Source organism: Ictidomys tridecemlineatus, chromosome 9, assembly GCF_052094955.1.
Source record: "Ictidomys tridecemlineatus isolate mIctTri1 chromosome 9, mIctTri1.hap1, whole genome shotgun sequence".
In the NCBI taxonomy this organism is placed as follows: domain Eukaryota; kingdom Metazoa; phylum Chordata; class Mammalia; order Rodentia; family Sciuridae; genus Ictidomys; species Ictidomys tridecemlineatus.
Window position 1 is genome coordinate 91064006 of NC_135485.1, and position 17793 is coordinate 91081798.

A 17793-nucleotide genomic window follows, 5' to 3' on the forward strand; every position below is an offset into this window, starting at 1 on the left:
TAAGGCCAAGCAGTCAACTTACCAACCACTTCAACCACCCCATGGAATCCATCACCAAATCTGGCTAGTTCATATTCTGGCTAAGACATATTCCAAGATATGTCTTAGATTTTTTCATTTTTCATGACCATCTCCAAGGTTAGAGTTGAAGCCCTCTCATAACAATCATGGTTAATAACCCTGCAGTAGGCTCTCAGGTGACTACAACTGAGAGATCTAGTCCTTCAGATAAACAACTCTCCTCTAAAATTCATCCTCCATCTCATTAGCAGAAGGAGTCCTCTAAAAATATAAATATGATTCCTTTTTTACGCTTATTCTCTAGGAATGCTACACTTCTTTGATGTTCACACACATTGTCAGCCTTTGCCTGTGACCTATTAAGGCTTCAGATGCCCAGCTTACCTTTCCCCACCATCATTATCATCATTGCATCTCAGTTTGGGTTCTTCTCCAGGCAGCTCAAGCCACAGGGCTCCAGTGGCCCTCTTGGTCTACTGCTAGTCTACTGTCTCCCACCCTGTTAGGCTATGGGTTTAGCAAGCATATCTTAATCACGTTGGCACCTTCAGTACTTACTACAAAGCCTGACACAAATACATTTTATTGTATCTACATTAGAATGTCAATTTTAAAAAAAAAGGTATGAGAGCACTGATATTCAAAGAAAAAGCCCAAGAAAAACTCAGTTTGGCCAGTTATTTCCTTAGAATTGACTATTCTTTAGTGTAATTATTTCTTAAACTGTAAGTATATGGACTATTCATAAAATAGCTTAGAACAGAGGTAACTTTAATGTAATAGACAAAGCCAGGTGGGGGATGCACATCTGTAATCCAAGCCACATAGAAGACTGATTTAGGAGGATTGCAAGTTAAAGAGCACCTTCAGAAACTTAGCAAGACCCACAGCAACTTAATGAGACCCTGCCTGTCTCAAAATAAAATAAATGGGCTAGGGGTATGAAATATAAATATATATAAAATATATAAACCAAGGTGTTAGAGTACCCCTGGTTTCAATTCTCAGTACCGTGATAAATAGATAGATATATAGTCAGATAGGAGGAAACATGAGAGTGTTGATTAGGAAATAGAACTACATGGACAATGATATGCTTGACCTACATTAGTAGTCATGCTTTTGATGAGGTATTCCAGATGTTTTTTTGTTTATTTTTGGTACTGGGGAGTGAATCAAGGGGCACTTAACCACTGAGCCACATCCCCAGTCCTTCTTTGTATTTTATTTAGAGACAGGGTCTCACTGAATTGCTTAGGGTCTCGCTAAATTGCTGAGGCTGGCTTTAAACTGTGATCCTCCTGCCTCAGTCTCCCAAGTCGCTGGGATTACAGGTGTGCACCACCATACCCAGCTCCAGTGTTCTTAATCAGCTTGCCCCAGAAAGTAACAAGTACTAGTTTTACCAGTAATAAGCAAAAATAACACAGAGCATATATTTCAGATATTATATGAACCTCTCCAAATTTTTCTTTTTTAAAATTTTTTAAAAGTTATAGATGGACACAATATCTTTATTTATTTTTATGTGGTGCTGAGGATTAAACCCAGTGTTTCTCATGTGCAAGGCAAGCACTGTACTACTGAGCTACAGCCCCAGCCCTCCAGATTTTTCTATAAAAGTGAGGCTCCTTAAGGTTTTGCTCAGATAGTTTCTAATGTACCTCGGTTTTCCCAAGATCTATTCAGTTTTGTTTGTTTGTTTGTTTTATGAAAAAGCTAATTCCAGGCACAGTTTTCTTTTGAATCCTTTTAATTATTCTTCATAACATACTCTTGTTCACAGAAACTATGATTAATAAAAAAAAAGGGGGGGGGATTTAGAGATATCTATAGATGCCACTTGGTAAGAGGCTCTATATGCAAAATGGCCCCTTGGATTTACCAAGAGGAAAAGAAGTAGCCGATGGTCAAACACACCATTAAAGGCTCTTATTTATCACAGTTTTGCTTCTTAGTAGTTGTTTGATTTTACCAAGTTACTTAATTTCTCTTGGCCTTAGTGTCTGTTCTTGAAAATGGACACTTCTTTTTTGCGGGGCGGGGGTACCAGGGATTGAACTCAGGGGCACCAGACCACTGAGCCACATCCCCAACCCTATTTTGTATTTTATTTAGAGACAGGGTCTCATTGAGCTGCTTAGCATCTCACCATTGCTGAGGCTGGCTTTGAACTCACGATCCTCTAGCCTCAGTCTCCAGAGCCACTGGGATTACAGGCATGTGCCACCACGCCCAGCAAACGGACACTTCTTTAAAGTTGTTACAGAACTGAATGAGATGAAATACTAGCTGCTGAAAATGGTGAAGTGCCCATTAAGTGTTCAATAATTGCATCTACTTTTTTATCATCATAAAAATGTGTTGCACACACTTTCAATGGACATCAAGTTTTGCGTGAATACCTGTCAGATCGTCCTCCCTCCAAGCTGTATCGCAGGTAATTCATGCCGTCCAGGAATTGACTGCTGGGTAGGGAGTCATCACCCAGTTCTTTGAGGTCCTCAGGCCTTAGGTATTCTCCCCCATCACCTGTCATGGTGTCATCCCCTTGAAACAAGCAGAGGAAGATGGAGGAATTTATTTGTTGGATGCAGTATCAACTACAAATTATGACTGTGATTGCAGAATGCATTCCATAAACAGCCCTGACATACATGAAACACTGCACTCTAGCAGAACACAGAGGCATGCAGACACTTGAAAAAGGCTAAAACATACTAAAATATATAAAGAATAAATAATTACCTGAATTATAATTCTTTTCAAGCCCGTCAATTTGCTTTATCAGGACAACTGGGTTTTAGCTTATATTGTTTAGCTTAATAATTAATCCAATGCATAGACTACTTGGCTTCTATCTGTAGTTTCAATAATTTTATACATAATGTCCAGCCTTAATAGTTTCTTCATACATTTGACAATATGCTTTAAAAATGTCTATTCCTCTCAAATATGTGATATTTTAAGTGGAATAATGAATTTATAGGATTAATAAAATGCATACATTAGGGGAAAGAACACTTGAATAAAGTGAGAAAAAAATCTAAGTTGAATTCTAAGAATAGGTCTAACGAAACACACTATATAGTCTGGCTTGGGTACAAACCTAAATTATTTTCAGTGAGTTTTGCTAATGTTTGAGAGGACAACATATGCACTTATTTGTGAAAAAGTGATGGATTGGTAGACTGCAGGACTGTCACATAACACAGGCTATCCATTGGGGATTGCTTGACAAAAAGCCAAATGTCCACTGGTACATTCTCACTCTCTTTTTCTTTCTTTTCCTCATTCTACTATCCCACCCCCAAGAATCCACTGCAATTTTGCCTTGCTTTCTAACACAACATTCCTAATATTACCCACAAATAGGACATCCCCTCCCTCTGCCACATCAATTTGGTTTTGCATTTCAGCTTGATTCTCCCAATCTGCCAGTTCTCAGTTCACTCTCTCAGAAGTCCCGGTGGTGACGAGGAACAAAAGCAACTCAAAATAAGCTTTAATTTTCTTGGTTCTTAAAATTCTTGAAAATTAGCCGGGTGTGGTAACACATACCTGTAATCCCAGCAATCCAGGAAGACTGAGGCAGGAGGATGGCAAGTTTGAGGTATGCCTCAGCAATTTAGTAAGGCCCTAAACAACTTAACAAGACTGCCTCAAAATAAAAAATAAAAAGGGCTGGGATGTGGCTCAATAGCTAAGCACCCCTAGGTTCAATCACCAGTCCAAAAAAGAAAAGAAAATACCAAAAACTCCTTACTCAAATAGGTCTTGAATTTCCAATTTCTTTATTCCACCCATCTTTCCCTCTTATCATGTCTTTGTGGAGAGAATAAGGTTAAAAAATGTGATGAAAAGAAAAGGGGAGAAAGAAAGAGAAAAGAGTCTAGCTGGCAGGCGCAAAATGCAGCCTCATGGTTTCATCTTGAAGGTTATGCAAAAGAACCCCAGGACCTAACCCTTGCCTTCTCTCTTATGAATACGGAATCTTGTTAGAAGACAGAAAGCAAGAAACTTAAGAGCACATTTTTAATCAAACGCATCAAATTTTTTTGCCTGTAGTAACAAATCAAGGCATAAAATTTAAAAACCTCTGATTATACTGAGTTAATGAGACACTGGATTTCCTTTGCATTCTCCCTCATTCTCTACATTTTGAGATTTTGTCATGGTGCTTTCTACCTAACAGCTGCTATGTTTAGTGTTATTAAAAACCAGCTGGTTATGGTGTCACACATGTGTAATATCAGCAACTTGGGAGGTTGAGGCAGGAGGATTGCAAGTTCAAAGCCAGCCTCAGCAGCTTAACAAAGCCCTAAGCAAATTAGTGAAACCCTATCTCAAAATAAAAAATATATATATAAAAATAAAAAGGGCTGGGGATGTAGCTCAGTGTTAAGGCAGCCCTAGGTTTGATGTCCAGTACAAAAAAAAAAAAAAAAATACAAAAAGAAACTTCACAGTTTTTTTTTTTCTTTTTTGGTGGGGGTGGGGGTGGGGGGAGTGGAGTGGGGTGGGTGTTGGGGGTGGTACCAGGGATTGAACTCAGGGGCATTGGACCAGACCATTAAGCCACATTCCTAGCCCTACTTTGTATTTTATTGGAGACAGGAACTCACTGAGTTGCTTAGAGCCTCGCTAAACTACTGAGGCTGGCTTTGAACTCACTATCCTCCTGCCTCCGACTTCCAAACCACTGGGAATTACAGGCGTGCGCCACCACGCCCAGCACTTCACAGTTCTAGAGACACCTATGATGGCCTTAGGTATATAACATCACAGGGTTTTTTGTTTGTTTGTTTTAATAATTTTTTAGTGTTTTTAAAAATTTTTTATTTTCTACATTTCATTAGTGTATTATAGTCATACATAATAGTGGAATTTATTCTGACATTTACAAATGCATATAACACAATTACTCCATTTCAATCTCCTGTATTTCTTCTTTCCCTCCCCCTTTCTCTTTCTGATCATGATGTCTTGATTATGTCTCAGAGAGAAATGACTCAAAGAAGCTTTTTTTTCTCTAAAAAATAACTCTTCTTAATTTCTCTGACATCTCTCCTTGTCTTCCCCCTACCACTTTGAGTTTTTCTTCTCAGCTTCTACTTCCCATAAATGTTGCTGTTTCCCATCTAATCTTTCTTCTTATGTCATATATTATCATGTATTATTAAGATTATTGAATGGTTCAAGGACCCCTTATACACTATCTATACACAAATTGATATCCATCATAGACCTTGCTCACAAACTCCACATCTACACAATTGTGTCCTAATCCTAGTTTGGGGCACTGAAATTCCTACAAGCAACTCAGATTTAGCTTGACCCAAACAGAACTCATCTTCTTTACCTATCCCACCCCTAGCCACCATACTTCTTTGCAAATTCCATATATAAGCAAACAAAACAACTACTTCCTTGCCCAAGTTGATCAGGTCTATGGGGATGAGTGTATTAAAAACAATAGTTTGCTGTAAAACGTTTAGCTCTTATTTAAGTAGACTTTCAGTATACTTGGAAAAACTTTTATGTAACTTAGATTGTGAAAGGATTATTATACACCAACATACTTCCTTTTACCAGCTTACTTACTTGATGTAAAATAGTCAAACCTATTTTATTCCATCATATAATAAACCTTATATAAATTTCCTTACTGTGGCCTATGCTCAGGATGACACCTCCCCCTCATTACCTACTTCCTCACTTAATGAAATGATGACACCCAGGTTTATGAATTACTTTTCTTTGTTGTATTCTCCAATTCTTTCCAAACAATGTTGTGACAACGCTTTCCTATTAACCCTAAAAGCATCAGTGTTATCACAACAGAGTTGAAGTTTTGATAGCTGGAAACTACAAGATTCCATAGTGATAGTGGAATTTAACCATGAACAGTGTTATGGTATAGATATGAGATGTCCCCCATAAACTCATATGGGAGACAATGCAAGATGTTCAGAGGTGAAAAGATTATGACAGCTAAAAGCTAATCAGTGGATTAATCCTCAGATGTGATTTAAGTGGGTGGTAACTATAGGCAGGCAGGGTGTGGCTGGAGGAAGTGGATCACTGGGGGTGTGCTTTGGGGGTTATATTTTGTCCATAGTGAGCAGTGCTCTCTGCTTCCTAGTTGTCACCTCCTGAGCTGCTTCCTTGTGCCACATCCTTCCTCTATGATGTTCTGTCTCACCTTGGGTTCCAGAGCCATGGACTCAGATGACCAGGGATTGAACCTCGGAAACTGAGCCAAAATAAACTTTTCCTTCTCTAAGATTTTCTTGTTGGGCCTTTAGATCACAATCACACAAACCCAACTAAAATAACCAGCCTCTGTAGGACACAGATCTGAAGAGTGTAGACACAAATTAAGATACAATGGAATGGTCACAAGAGTTCTCCACTCTGACAACCTCTCTTGATGCTGGGAAGAAGATGATTATCTGAAATGTCACTACTCCCTCCCATTCAAATTATCCTTGCTGTTGATACATGGGGAAAAGACCCAATTCTGAGATAAGGGCTTCACTAAGTGTCAAGTGTTCACAATAGAAGTGAAGTGTGTCAAAGCAGAAGACAGATGGAGCCTCAGTATTTCATACAATGCTCTGCCATGCTGGAGTTCTCAACTGTTAGATCATTTTTTTTTTTTCCCACTGCACTAGTGTTATAACTCCTCAGCTCCCACTTACAGCTTATGGCTATGGAGCTGAGTCAGCAAAGACAGGAATCAGCTCATGATTCCACGAGATGTCGAGGATTACATTCACAGCTTCAATGAAGTCTGGACATTATAATTCCCTTCCCACTTCTGTCTTTTTCTTGTATTTCCTCCATGCTCCTCCATGAAGATGTTTTTTCTAACACAGCCAAGCTGTTATAACAGTTTTCATGCTAGATTTAGACTCTACTACTATTTAGATTCTATTACCACTTAATAGCTGTGTGCCACTGAACAAACTACTTAATGTCTCTAAGGCTTATTCTCTTCGCCTGCAGATAAGCCTGTCCTCACCTGAAAAAAAAAATATATGGGGGAAATCTATAGCCTCTCTCACAGGGATGCTGTGGGAGTTAAATAAGATAACACATCTAAATGCTTCAATAAATTATTTGTCTCTGCTTTGATATCTGTTTCTTTCCAAGTTCTTAGTGCATGCCTTCTGTGGACCCCTGTCGGATTAACAGATTTAATTTAATTAACAGATTTAATTGGATTAACAGATTTAAATGACATTTTAAGGTATCCTAATTTTCCCAGACTTTTCAGTTAAGAATTCAAACACTCCACAACTGACCCCATGTTTTTATGCATTAGCCAAATCAATTGACTGTATTACTTGATTACTCTACATCTCTTTTGAACTTTTCCCATCTTGGGACCTTCACACTATCCCTTCTTCACTCCCTAAAACCTGGATTACCTTCTAATTCATCTATCATCTATGAAACTGCTAAGTATCTCCATCCTGCCAAGCAAATATGAAGACCTGACATGTTGCCCTAAATTATACTTCTTTTATACATTATCTCTCCATTCACACTTCTCAAAGGCATACCTCATATTCACCTTTGATTCCCCCATAGTACCAGTTATAGACCTTTCCACCATAAAATTTCACATTCACTACTTGTTCATAGATTCATGGACGGATAATGCTGATTTCTATAATACATAGCAAGTTAGTCTTAGAAGACATCTGTATTTGGCTTGACTAATCTTTGGGGTAGTACAGTATTACTATTGTTAAAATAATAGATGCTGTAGAGAAAATGAGAATTGGATAGTACTTTCCAAACACATGTGGATGCAATATGACCACGTGGGTGATGTCAGGTTCTATGAAAACATTTTTAGTTGTGCAAAACATTAAAGAGTTGGCAATGTGAAAGCCAACTCTCTTTATACTTTCCCTGAATGAAAAAGATAGTTTATACTACTCTAATATGTCCTTTATATAAAAATTATTCAACTTGAATTGCCTGCTAGGAATAAAAGGTTACTAAGTTTTGAGCTATTTTTAAAAATGGAAAATTTTTCTTACTAAAGAGACTTTCTTGATCATTAACCAATATGCTTCTCAAATCAACAGTTTTTATCCCTAATAATTTTTAATAGATAATGGTTTTAATTTTTTAAGTTACATGTTATAGCTAGACCTTATTGTGCAGGTCTGAGAGGCTATTAATGAAATTTCTAAAGATCCAATAATAAATGTTTTAAATGCACTAGTAATGGAATTCTTTAACAATTATTTTGTAAATAAAGTTATTTTTAAATCAAATAATCATTATTTTTTTAATTTAGTAGAGTTGCATTAAAATAGTACCACATGTACTTTTGAAATTTCTGGCTAAACTATAGAATGTCTTATATCATTCATTTTTCCCCTAAATGCCAAGTTTACCCTAAATAATTTTAAAAGTTTATTTATCTCCATTCTTAAATTTAAAAAATTCACATTATTTAAAATATTTTTTTAATTTTAATTTTTTTTTAAAAATCACTAATTTATATAGTAAAAATTAATATATATTATATATACTTATACTTTTTAAGAGACAGGGTCTTGCTATTTTACATAGGCTGATGAACTCCTGGACTCCAGTAATCCTCCTGCCTCAGCTTCCCAGTGGTTGAGGCTATAGTATAGGCTCTTGCTACTATACCCAGCTTCTAATTTAATATTTTCTCTTACCAAACTTGAAGTATGTCTTCATCCAAGAAGGATGATGTGAACTGTATTCATTACAAGCAGTCTTAGCTTATAGCTTAGTTAGTAACTAATGACATATTTTAACATGATTATGCTAGTTTAGTATCAATTTAGCAAAGGATTACTACTTCTCTAAATTTATATCCTAAGAAAAGATATTAATTTGAGAAAAATATTTATATAATATCATCTGATGATGTTATGTTAGTAAGTCTCAATAGTAGTTGTAAAATCATTGAAAGCATAAACTATTTACAGCTTTAAGCTTCTAGGTTAATAAAATCCACACAGTCATAAGCGCACATATACAATTCCACCCATATTACACATGCTATTTCAAAAGAAACATTAGTAACAGGCACACAGATTTAAATAATAAGCAAGTTGTTTTTATCCATTTCATAAAAAAACAAAAGCAAAGAAAAGCTTACACTCCAAGTTCCTCTAATGGTACCTGAATCACTAAGTGTTTCCCCATCAACAAAATGGTCCCCAAACTGTTTTAAAGCTGTACAACATAGAAGTGAAGATGAGAAAGATGATCCATAAAACAAAATATGGTATGCATACATGGATACTGGAAAATTAGTTCATAAGTATAAGGATAGAACACAAAATTATGATAAATATGTGCATCTGATGACTTTGACAATATTTTTTAACTTACTTATAATAATGCATTTACCCAACATTTGTTCATTCTTGTCCGTCCTGAATCTTTTATAAATTGAGACAACTCAATACCTATTAGTCAATAGGTGATATAACAAATTGGTTCCAAAGAAAAATATCACAATTAAAGTTTTACCTGATTTTATGTTGATGAACCTTAAAAAATGCTTTAGTATTTCTTCATAAAAGTATAGTATTAAGCCTAGTACCACCTTTTAAGGCAATAATTTTCAAACATATACATTTTCCATGTATAAGCATTTGGCAATGATTTTTCAATCATGTACATATGACCAACAGTGGCACCACTGAGGCTAGGTTACATACTTTATAAACTTCCTTTGTGATATTTTAGTAGCAGGTTTTTTTTTATTCAAGTGGCCTATTATATGAAAATTCAAAATATAAAGCAAAGTCGACTTTCTGGTTTGAAGTAGAGGGGCCAGAACTCCAGCTCTGGCAAGATGCCTCTCACCTACCCTAGGCAGTCCCTAGGACGCCTTTTAGAAAAATGGGCTTCCTAGGACTTTGCAATCTACTGCCTTAGATAATTTTTATCAACTTTAAAACTATAAGATGCATCTTTTTTTTTTTTTTTTAACTTAAAGATGCTTATTTATGTTGGATTTGTACTATTTGCTGCAGTGCTATTTTTAAGCCTTCACTATGGCTCTTTTCCTTTGGATTTAATAGTTGTTCTGTACATTTGAACCAATCAGAAAGCAGAGATTTCTTAATATATCATTAATGAAGAATACTTTAAAGACCTTAAGACACTTGAATAAAAAATATTTTGACATAATTAAAATACACCTTATTAATAATTGTATTACCAGGTAGCTCTTTTAAAGCATGATCAGTTTTGGTTCTTTCCACTTCCTGCCAACTGTCATTTGATACATATATTAAAAACAATGAAAGGAGAAAATAGACTGATCAGTCTTTCCTCCTTGCTCCCCCAGAGTGGCAGAAGTAAACATATTGAAACAAAGATGTAGAAAGAACTTTTAATGTTAAATTTAAGTGTTAAGAGGTGGCATTCCCCAGCACTGGGTCGGTTTCTGTGTGATAATGTGACAGATGTCATAACAGTTCAAACAAGTCTTACCTTCTTCATCAGAAACGTCAAGAACCTCGGTCATCGTTTCAGGAACATTTAACTTGTGTTTCTCTGTGATGGTCTGAAAAGACAAAAATCATTAGGACTTCAAGTTAAAAAAAAAAAATCAAACAGAAGATGCAAAGAACGACGGAATGGATCATACTCGATAGCAGCATCAGGCCCCAAATGCCCCATCTTATCGGCGTATACCCTGTGGAAACCTCTCTCTCCTGTGAAAACTCATCTGTTCTTTCAGAAGAAAAATGATCTTTGCAGTGAAATTATACAAGAGAAGGTTTATTATTTGAGTTCTCACTTAAAAAGCAAATTCTTTAGTGATGGCGTTAATAATTAGTCATACTGAGAAAGTACATTAATGCTTTCAAGGCTTCTCTAAAATGAACTAAGTGACGTTTCTAGAAAAGCTTTAAAAGGAAGCAATGAAAACATGCACTTTATTAAAAGCAAAAAGCCTTGGGAAAGGAAGTTGTAAACAATGTGAGCCACATAAATTAACGTGAGCAGATAATGTGACACGTCCTTTCTGGATTACAAGATCAACGGTAGGGAATCAGTCAAATTCTCTGTATTTCACCACAATTCTGGTATGTTCTTTATCTGCCTTCCAAGATAGCACCCAGAGTGGTCAGATGCACTGCCTCTCCATCCTGATGTGTGGCGTAAGGTTGAGACCTATTTATTTATTTATTTGGTACTGGGGACTGAACCAGGGGTGCTTCAGCACTGAGCTATATCCCCAGCCCTTTTTATTTTTTGAGATAGGGTCTCACTAAGTTGCCAAGGCTGCCTTCAAATTTGCCATCCTCCAGCCTCAGCCTCTCTAGTCACTAGGTGTGTGTGCCACCTCTCCTGGTCCTCTGAAGTTTCAGGCACTCATGTACTCATGAAACATTTTGAGTGCAGATTGCATAATAATCGTGCTAAACACCTAAGACACCACAGTGATTAAAAAATAATAATAATAATAAATAAGCCAGCATAGAAAGACAAATACCTCATGATTTCGCTTATATGAAGAATCTAAAATAATCCAACTTATAGAAGCAGAGGGTAGAATGGTGGTTACCAGGGGCTGAGTGGGCCAAATGAGGAGGATTAGGGAGATGATGTTGAAAGAACACAAAATTTCGGTTAGACAGGAATAGTAAGTTTGAGATGTATTACATGGTGACTATAGCAATAGAAACAATATGTTGTATACTTGAAAACTGCCAAAGAAGTAGATTTTAAGCATTCTCATCACCAAAAAGGATAAGTATATGGAATGATGGATATATAAACTAGCTTGATTTAGCCATTCCAGAATGTATGTACTCATCAAAGCTTTATATTGTGCACCATTAATAAGTACCATTTTTTTACAATTTACATAAATAAATAAAACACGTGTACAAAAAAGAATAAAAATCTAAATCTCATGACTAAATGTCACCTAAATATTACTAAATATTCTTGAGTCTCAAACCCATATCTCTGGTTTCTCCATTCAAAATGAATTAAGTGTACCACTTTGCAGTCATGATAACTTTAAAAGGAAAATTCCATGACGTTAGTAAAATCTTCAACTAAAGCACAGAAGTACAATGAATACGTTGTCTATATTTTCTTTAGGTTTCACAACATAGGTATCAGAGATTGTTTGAATGGCTGTAATAATCCTACCACCAGTTCTTTCCTTTTCAAAAGCAGCAGAGAGCTTCAAATATATTTATGAAGAATTCAATTGATTGTCAAATTAAACTGAGAAATTAGAAATGTATACGTATATAATATGTGTGTTAAGAGGGATTGATTAAAATCTTTATGTGATACTGCATAAGTCTTTTAATGGCTCTCCGTTTTCTTCAGAAAAAAAAAATACTAAATAAAATGGCTCACAAGACCCCTTGTGATGTAGTGAAGAGGGAATGAGAGGGAGGCCCCATGTCTCACTCCATACTATGACCATGTTAGAAGGCCTGTGTCCCTGACAACACAGGTCAGGTTCTCTCCCTGCCACACCCAAAGTTAAATGACCACACTTTTATTACTGCTTTTACTATTTACAGGCTGCATTGTAACCTAACAGTAATAACTGTCAAGTAATCCATCATTTTGAACCAAGCAAGAACTTGAGTTATTCCAAAAGGGTTTTCTAAACCATTAAGGTAGAAAAAAAGACATTAAATTTATGTGTGTATATACTGAAGTGCTGGATACTGAACCTAGAATGTCATGCATGCTAGGCAAGCACTCAATCCAAGATGTAAATTTTAATGGTTTTACTACCAAGTGTTCTTTCCTGTGCTATTTTAGAAAATTTTGCTTATTTGCTTTCCTTTCCTTTTCTTTTTCTTTCTTTCTTTCTTTTTTTTTTTTTTAATAGTGCTGCATATTGAATTTGGGGCCTTGGGCATGCTAAGCATGCACTTCTCCCCTGAGCTATCAGCCCTTTTGAAACCTTTTATATATTTTTTTATTTGTTCTTTTTATAAATATAAGACAGTACAGTGTTATGTTCTCTTATGCCTCAATTTTTCCACACACTTTTTCCTCCACCAGGATTCTTCTTCCCCATCTTTTCTTGGCTCATGTTAGATGAAACTTCCTTAGAGAAACATTCTTGGCCCTCACCAATTAATTCATTTGTTTATCTCTGTTCATCTGTTGCTATGTACCCTAGAACATCGTGTGACCACATCATATAACTGTGTGAGCCTTATCTATTTATCTGCTCCCACATAACATTATGAGTCATTTAAGAGGGAAATTATTTCCAATATGTACCTCCCCAATACATATTGAAAAAATTGATGATATGAAATTATGCAAAAAATATAGTTAAGAGCCACAAAAATGATTAAATAGATTTTCTTTGGGGTGGAATCATAGTTAAATGACTAGGAAGAAACTGACTAACTAAAGCAAATGTTACAATATCCAGAGAAGCACAGAATTGAAGCACAGAATAACAAATTCAGCATGCCTGAATGTTTCTTATGATGTTTAAATAATTCCATAGCATCTTATTCACTGAAAGCAAATGTTGCAGGAAAGACAAAAGCATGCATCCAAAGTTCTGGAGAAGAATAGGTGTTGAATAAAGATTTGTTGAATGAATGAACTTAAAAAGACTGTTATACCATTTGGTTATTATTTTAATATTGTCAATATGGGTTTATAAATTTAACACAGATAAATTACAACCTATGTTCTCAATTAGTTGTATTCAACTCTAGCTGCATATTAGAATTATTAGAGGGATTTTAAAAAAATGTTGTTACTTGGATCATATTACAGACCTATTGAATCAGAATCCCTGAGGATAGGGTCCAACTATGGGTATTTTTTTTTTTTTAAAGCTCCTCAGTTAGGTAGGCAACTTACTTAACACCACATTCCTGAAGACATTCTATGATTCATGTATACACCCAGCAGTATTTTAGATGCTCTGAGGAATATGGTCATATAAAACTGCCAAAGAATGAATTTGCAAAAGGAATGATCATCTACTAATAAAAACTGAATAAAAGTAAAATGGTCATCTATCACATCAGTAATTTTTTTTTCATTTGGGTGTATTGTGTCGTTCAATTTGAGATTCATTTTCCTGGATTGGAGAAAGTGTATGTGGAAGAATTATTTTCATATGAAATATAGGATGGAGACAGCTATATTATGACGTTTTGCTAAAAGTTTTTTTATTCTTTAACAGTAATTATCTAATGGCAAATAAAATAATAAAAAAATGTGAATTTATATCTATTGAATTCTACTACACCACAAAGTCTTTTTTTTTTTTCCAGAAATGTTCTAGAGTGTTCATCCTTCCAGGTAAACATTTCTTCAAGAGGATGATTCTCCATTCAAAAATAATTGATGGAGATACTTCTTGAATGACTGCCTCCTGGCGGTCTCAATTTCTATTTTCAGATGCTGGTAATGGGACTATATTGTATTTGTACTTACAAAAATTGAAATAATTAATTTGCTTTAGTCTGATCTTTGAATGCTGTCAAAGTTATTATAAGCAAATGTATGTGGAAAGATAAAAATCAGAACACAGTAATCATCTTTGCCAAGGGTATTTTTTTTGTATATTCAAAACTCCCTCTGGCAATATAGTAAAGATAATACCCATTTGTACACAATGTTACACTTGGCCTTTAGAAGGCTATCAATAAGTGTTGTTAAATGAGTGACAAATAAGGCTTCCTATTCATGAGTAATGTAATGAGAAATGAATATGTGTTTTCTTATCCTCTGAAAGTATCCTCTGAAAACTCAATTATTGAAACATAAATATGGTTGTATGCAATTGCCTCTGAACAGTACATGCAAAACAAAGCTATAATTAAATGATCATGTGCCTCTCCTTCTGCTGTAGAAACGAAGATGCTGTGGTCAAGATTAGAAACTACTTTAAAAGTTAAAATGAGTAGTATGCTCTGTGCAAATTTGATGGGATATAATTAAATCAGATGACAAGTTTTTATTACTTATCATAATATACAGAAAATGTAGAAAATAAAGCATGAGCCCTTAACATGATGTTTTATAAATGGTGGTTAATATCTGGTTTGTTCTATGAAAATAAAAAGTGTGATTAATTGACCTTTACTTAGCCATTCCCAGTAAACCATTTCTTTTATGTCACATATTCATTAGGCCACAATACAATGACTGATCTTGGCCACTATGTCACCTTCCAATGCCCACAACCATTGCCTCCCATCAATTTACAGGCTAAACTTGTTTTTGTTTTCAAATCTACTTATACCAATCACACATGTGGATATAACTTTTGTGATTAAATTAAATATTATGTAAACTCTTTTCTATACAAACTAAGGTAAGTACTCTGCAAAGCCTCAACAAAGGTGAGTCACCAAAAATAATTGCCATCCAATAAGTGTGACTAGGATAATTCTAACACACTGGAAAAAATCTGACAAACATTTAAAATGCTTCTCCATTAAGTATAATGTCTCCTTTAAAAAATGCATACGTTATGTAAATATTATATGCACATAGATATAAGGTATATACACATTACAATATAGTATATTACTGAGTGTAATACAGTAGATAGTATGTAATATACATAATATAGTATATATTATTCAGCCATTGAGTCCAGAACCTTATTCACAGAAATGATGTCTCATAAAAAGGTATCAAATGACATTACATTTATTTATTACATTGCCAGTTTTATGACTCCCTTGTTAATGGACATGGTATCAGATAAGATTTAGGACTTGGGTGCTTTACACTTTCCTAATTGCTTGTTAAAAGACTGCCCCAATGTTCAAATGAAAATATATATCATATCACTTATATCTGATATTTTTATTTCAGTAATTGATTCAGTAATTTATGCTCTGTTTGCCAATGATTATATGCAACACAAAACATGATGACTCTATACAAATAAAAGGAATTGATAGCTGATCGATAAGTAGAGGGATGAGTCACATCCCATACTTTTTCCAAGCTGCCTTAGAAGATTGGGTTTACCAACTTCTGCTGCCAGAAATGTGTCCCCACCACTCTGACGTCTATTCTGGCAAACTCAGAGTGACTGTAGCCTCAGGAGAATTCTAAACTGTCTCATCTTCCCTGCTGTGTTTTTCAAAGTAAAGTTAGAAAAGCAAAGGTTAAGGAAACAAACCACGATTCCAAAATGTCTCAGAAATCTCTGCAGCAGTAACATTTCCTTTATAAACTGATGCCTTACTTTGCCTTGTGCACAATGATTTCATTCATACTTTGGAGTAAAGAACTCTGGAAGGAAGAAAAGCACAGGAACATTTTTTTCTGATCAAAAGAGAACTCACATGGCTGCTCAAATGGCACATCATATGAATTCAACTGATGTGAAATCCATACATCAGCTGTATAGCTGTAATGCAGCTAGTATAGTTAAATGGTAATAACATCAAAATAGATTTTATTAATTTTACCTAATTATTAAACAATCTTGTGCTATTTGCTATCACCACATACTAAATTAATTTTGGTGAATCTATAGACTTGAGAAAATGATACTGAATATGATGCTCCTACCAAAATCAAGAAAGAATGCTGTTTTGGGGGATATTTTTTTAATTAAAAATTTTGTAAAAAATAGTTTTGTACAAAATTCCTGTTAGGCTATTTTTCAGCAAAACCAAGATCAGTTAGCCAGAGTGGTTAGAAATGAGGGCTTTGGATTCCAACAACCTAAACTTGAATCCTAGATTTGCCCTCCATGTCTGGCATATTTTTAACCCTAAGTATTAAGTATTATTTTTAATAACAGCTTACATGGAAAATAAATTATGTGGAAAAGAATGCTTGAAAATCTCTTCCCAAAAAAGAAGTGTAATATGAGAGATTTTATAGAAAAGAATAAATTCTTATTTTCAACTCTTCACCCTAGGTTCCATTTCACAAAACAAACTCACCATTCTATAAGAAATCAGAGAAGCATAAAGTAAAGGCAACAGTATTGAAATATGTATCCATAAAAACACCTGATTAAAGGGGGTACTTGTTTATTTAATGCTGTCAATGACTGTTTATTGTTCTACTTGAACTCAGAAATTCTGTCATGGTTTATATTTGTTTATTGGCTTTTTACTTATAAATTTGAATTCTGAGTATAGTGAATTCTGTTGTTGATGTCTTGATTTTTGAACTGTGCTCAGCTAGAATGTGTAGAGAATAACAGTTAACAGGAAAAATGAAACAAAAAACTCACAGAGGGTTGTATAGGAAGCTGTCATCTCTCTCTAGACCTAAATGTGGTTTGGAGATGACCTCTCAGAACACCTCACAATCTGATTTCTGAGAAGATACCTGAGAACTTGTTTGGAGACAGTAATTAGAATATTTAGAGCCAAATGAAGAAAGCTAATTGTTCCTCTTTAAAAATTCAAATCTTTATGTTTAAAATAATTTGAAACTTTGGAACTGAAGCTGTAAGTTGCATAGTGCTCTTGATGTAAAAAACCTTACTTCATTGTGGAGCATAAATCTCATTCTCCATTCCTGCTACTATGAATGACTTTCATACAGCAAGGAGCCTAGTGCATATTTTATGTCCAAAAAACAACGAAGGAATCAATTAGTTAATGAGTGGAAGAAAAGCAGGTCCAAGACAGCAAAAGAGATGAAAGTTTGCCATCTAGTGGAATTGATTTAAAAAAAAAAAAAGTACATACATGATTCCCAGAGCATGGAAAAAGAAATAGAGTTGACAAAAAAACACTTCTCACAACAGAT

General features: G+C 34.9%; 1 protein-coding gene across 50 annotated transcripts in view; it reads right to left on the minus strand.

Moving 5' to 3' along the window:
- Nucleotides 1-17793, minus strand: part of Ank2 (ankyrin 2) — a 636862-nt gene that overhangs the window by 66347 nt on the left and 552722 nt on the right. For all 50 annotated transcript variants that reach the window (XM_078021790.1, XM_078021757.1, XM_078021763.1 and 47 more), the window contains 2 exons: nt 10531-10603; nt 2427-2571 (listed from right to left, as the gene is read on the minus strand). In XM_078021790.1, the coding sequence (XP_077877916.1) occupies nt 2427-2571; nt 10531-10603 (218 nt within the window). The remainder of the gene's footprint in view (nt 1-2426; nt 2572-10530; nt 10604-17793) is intronic.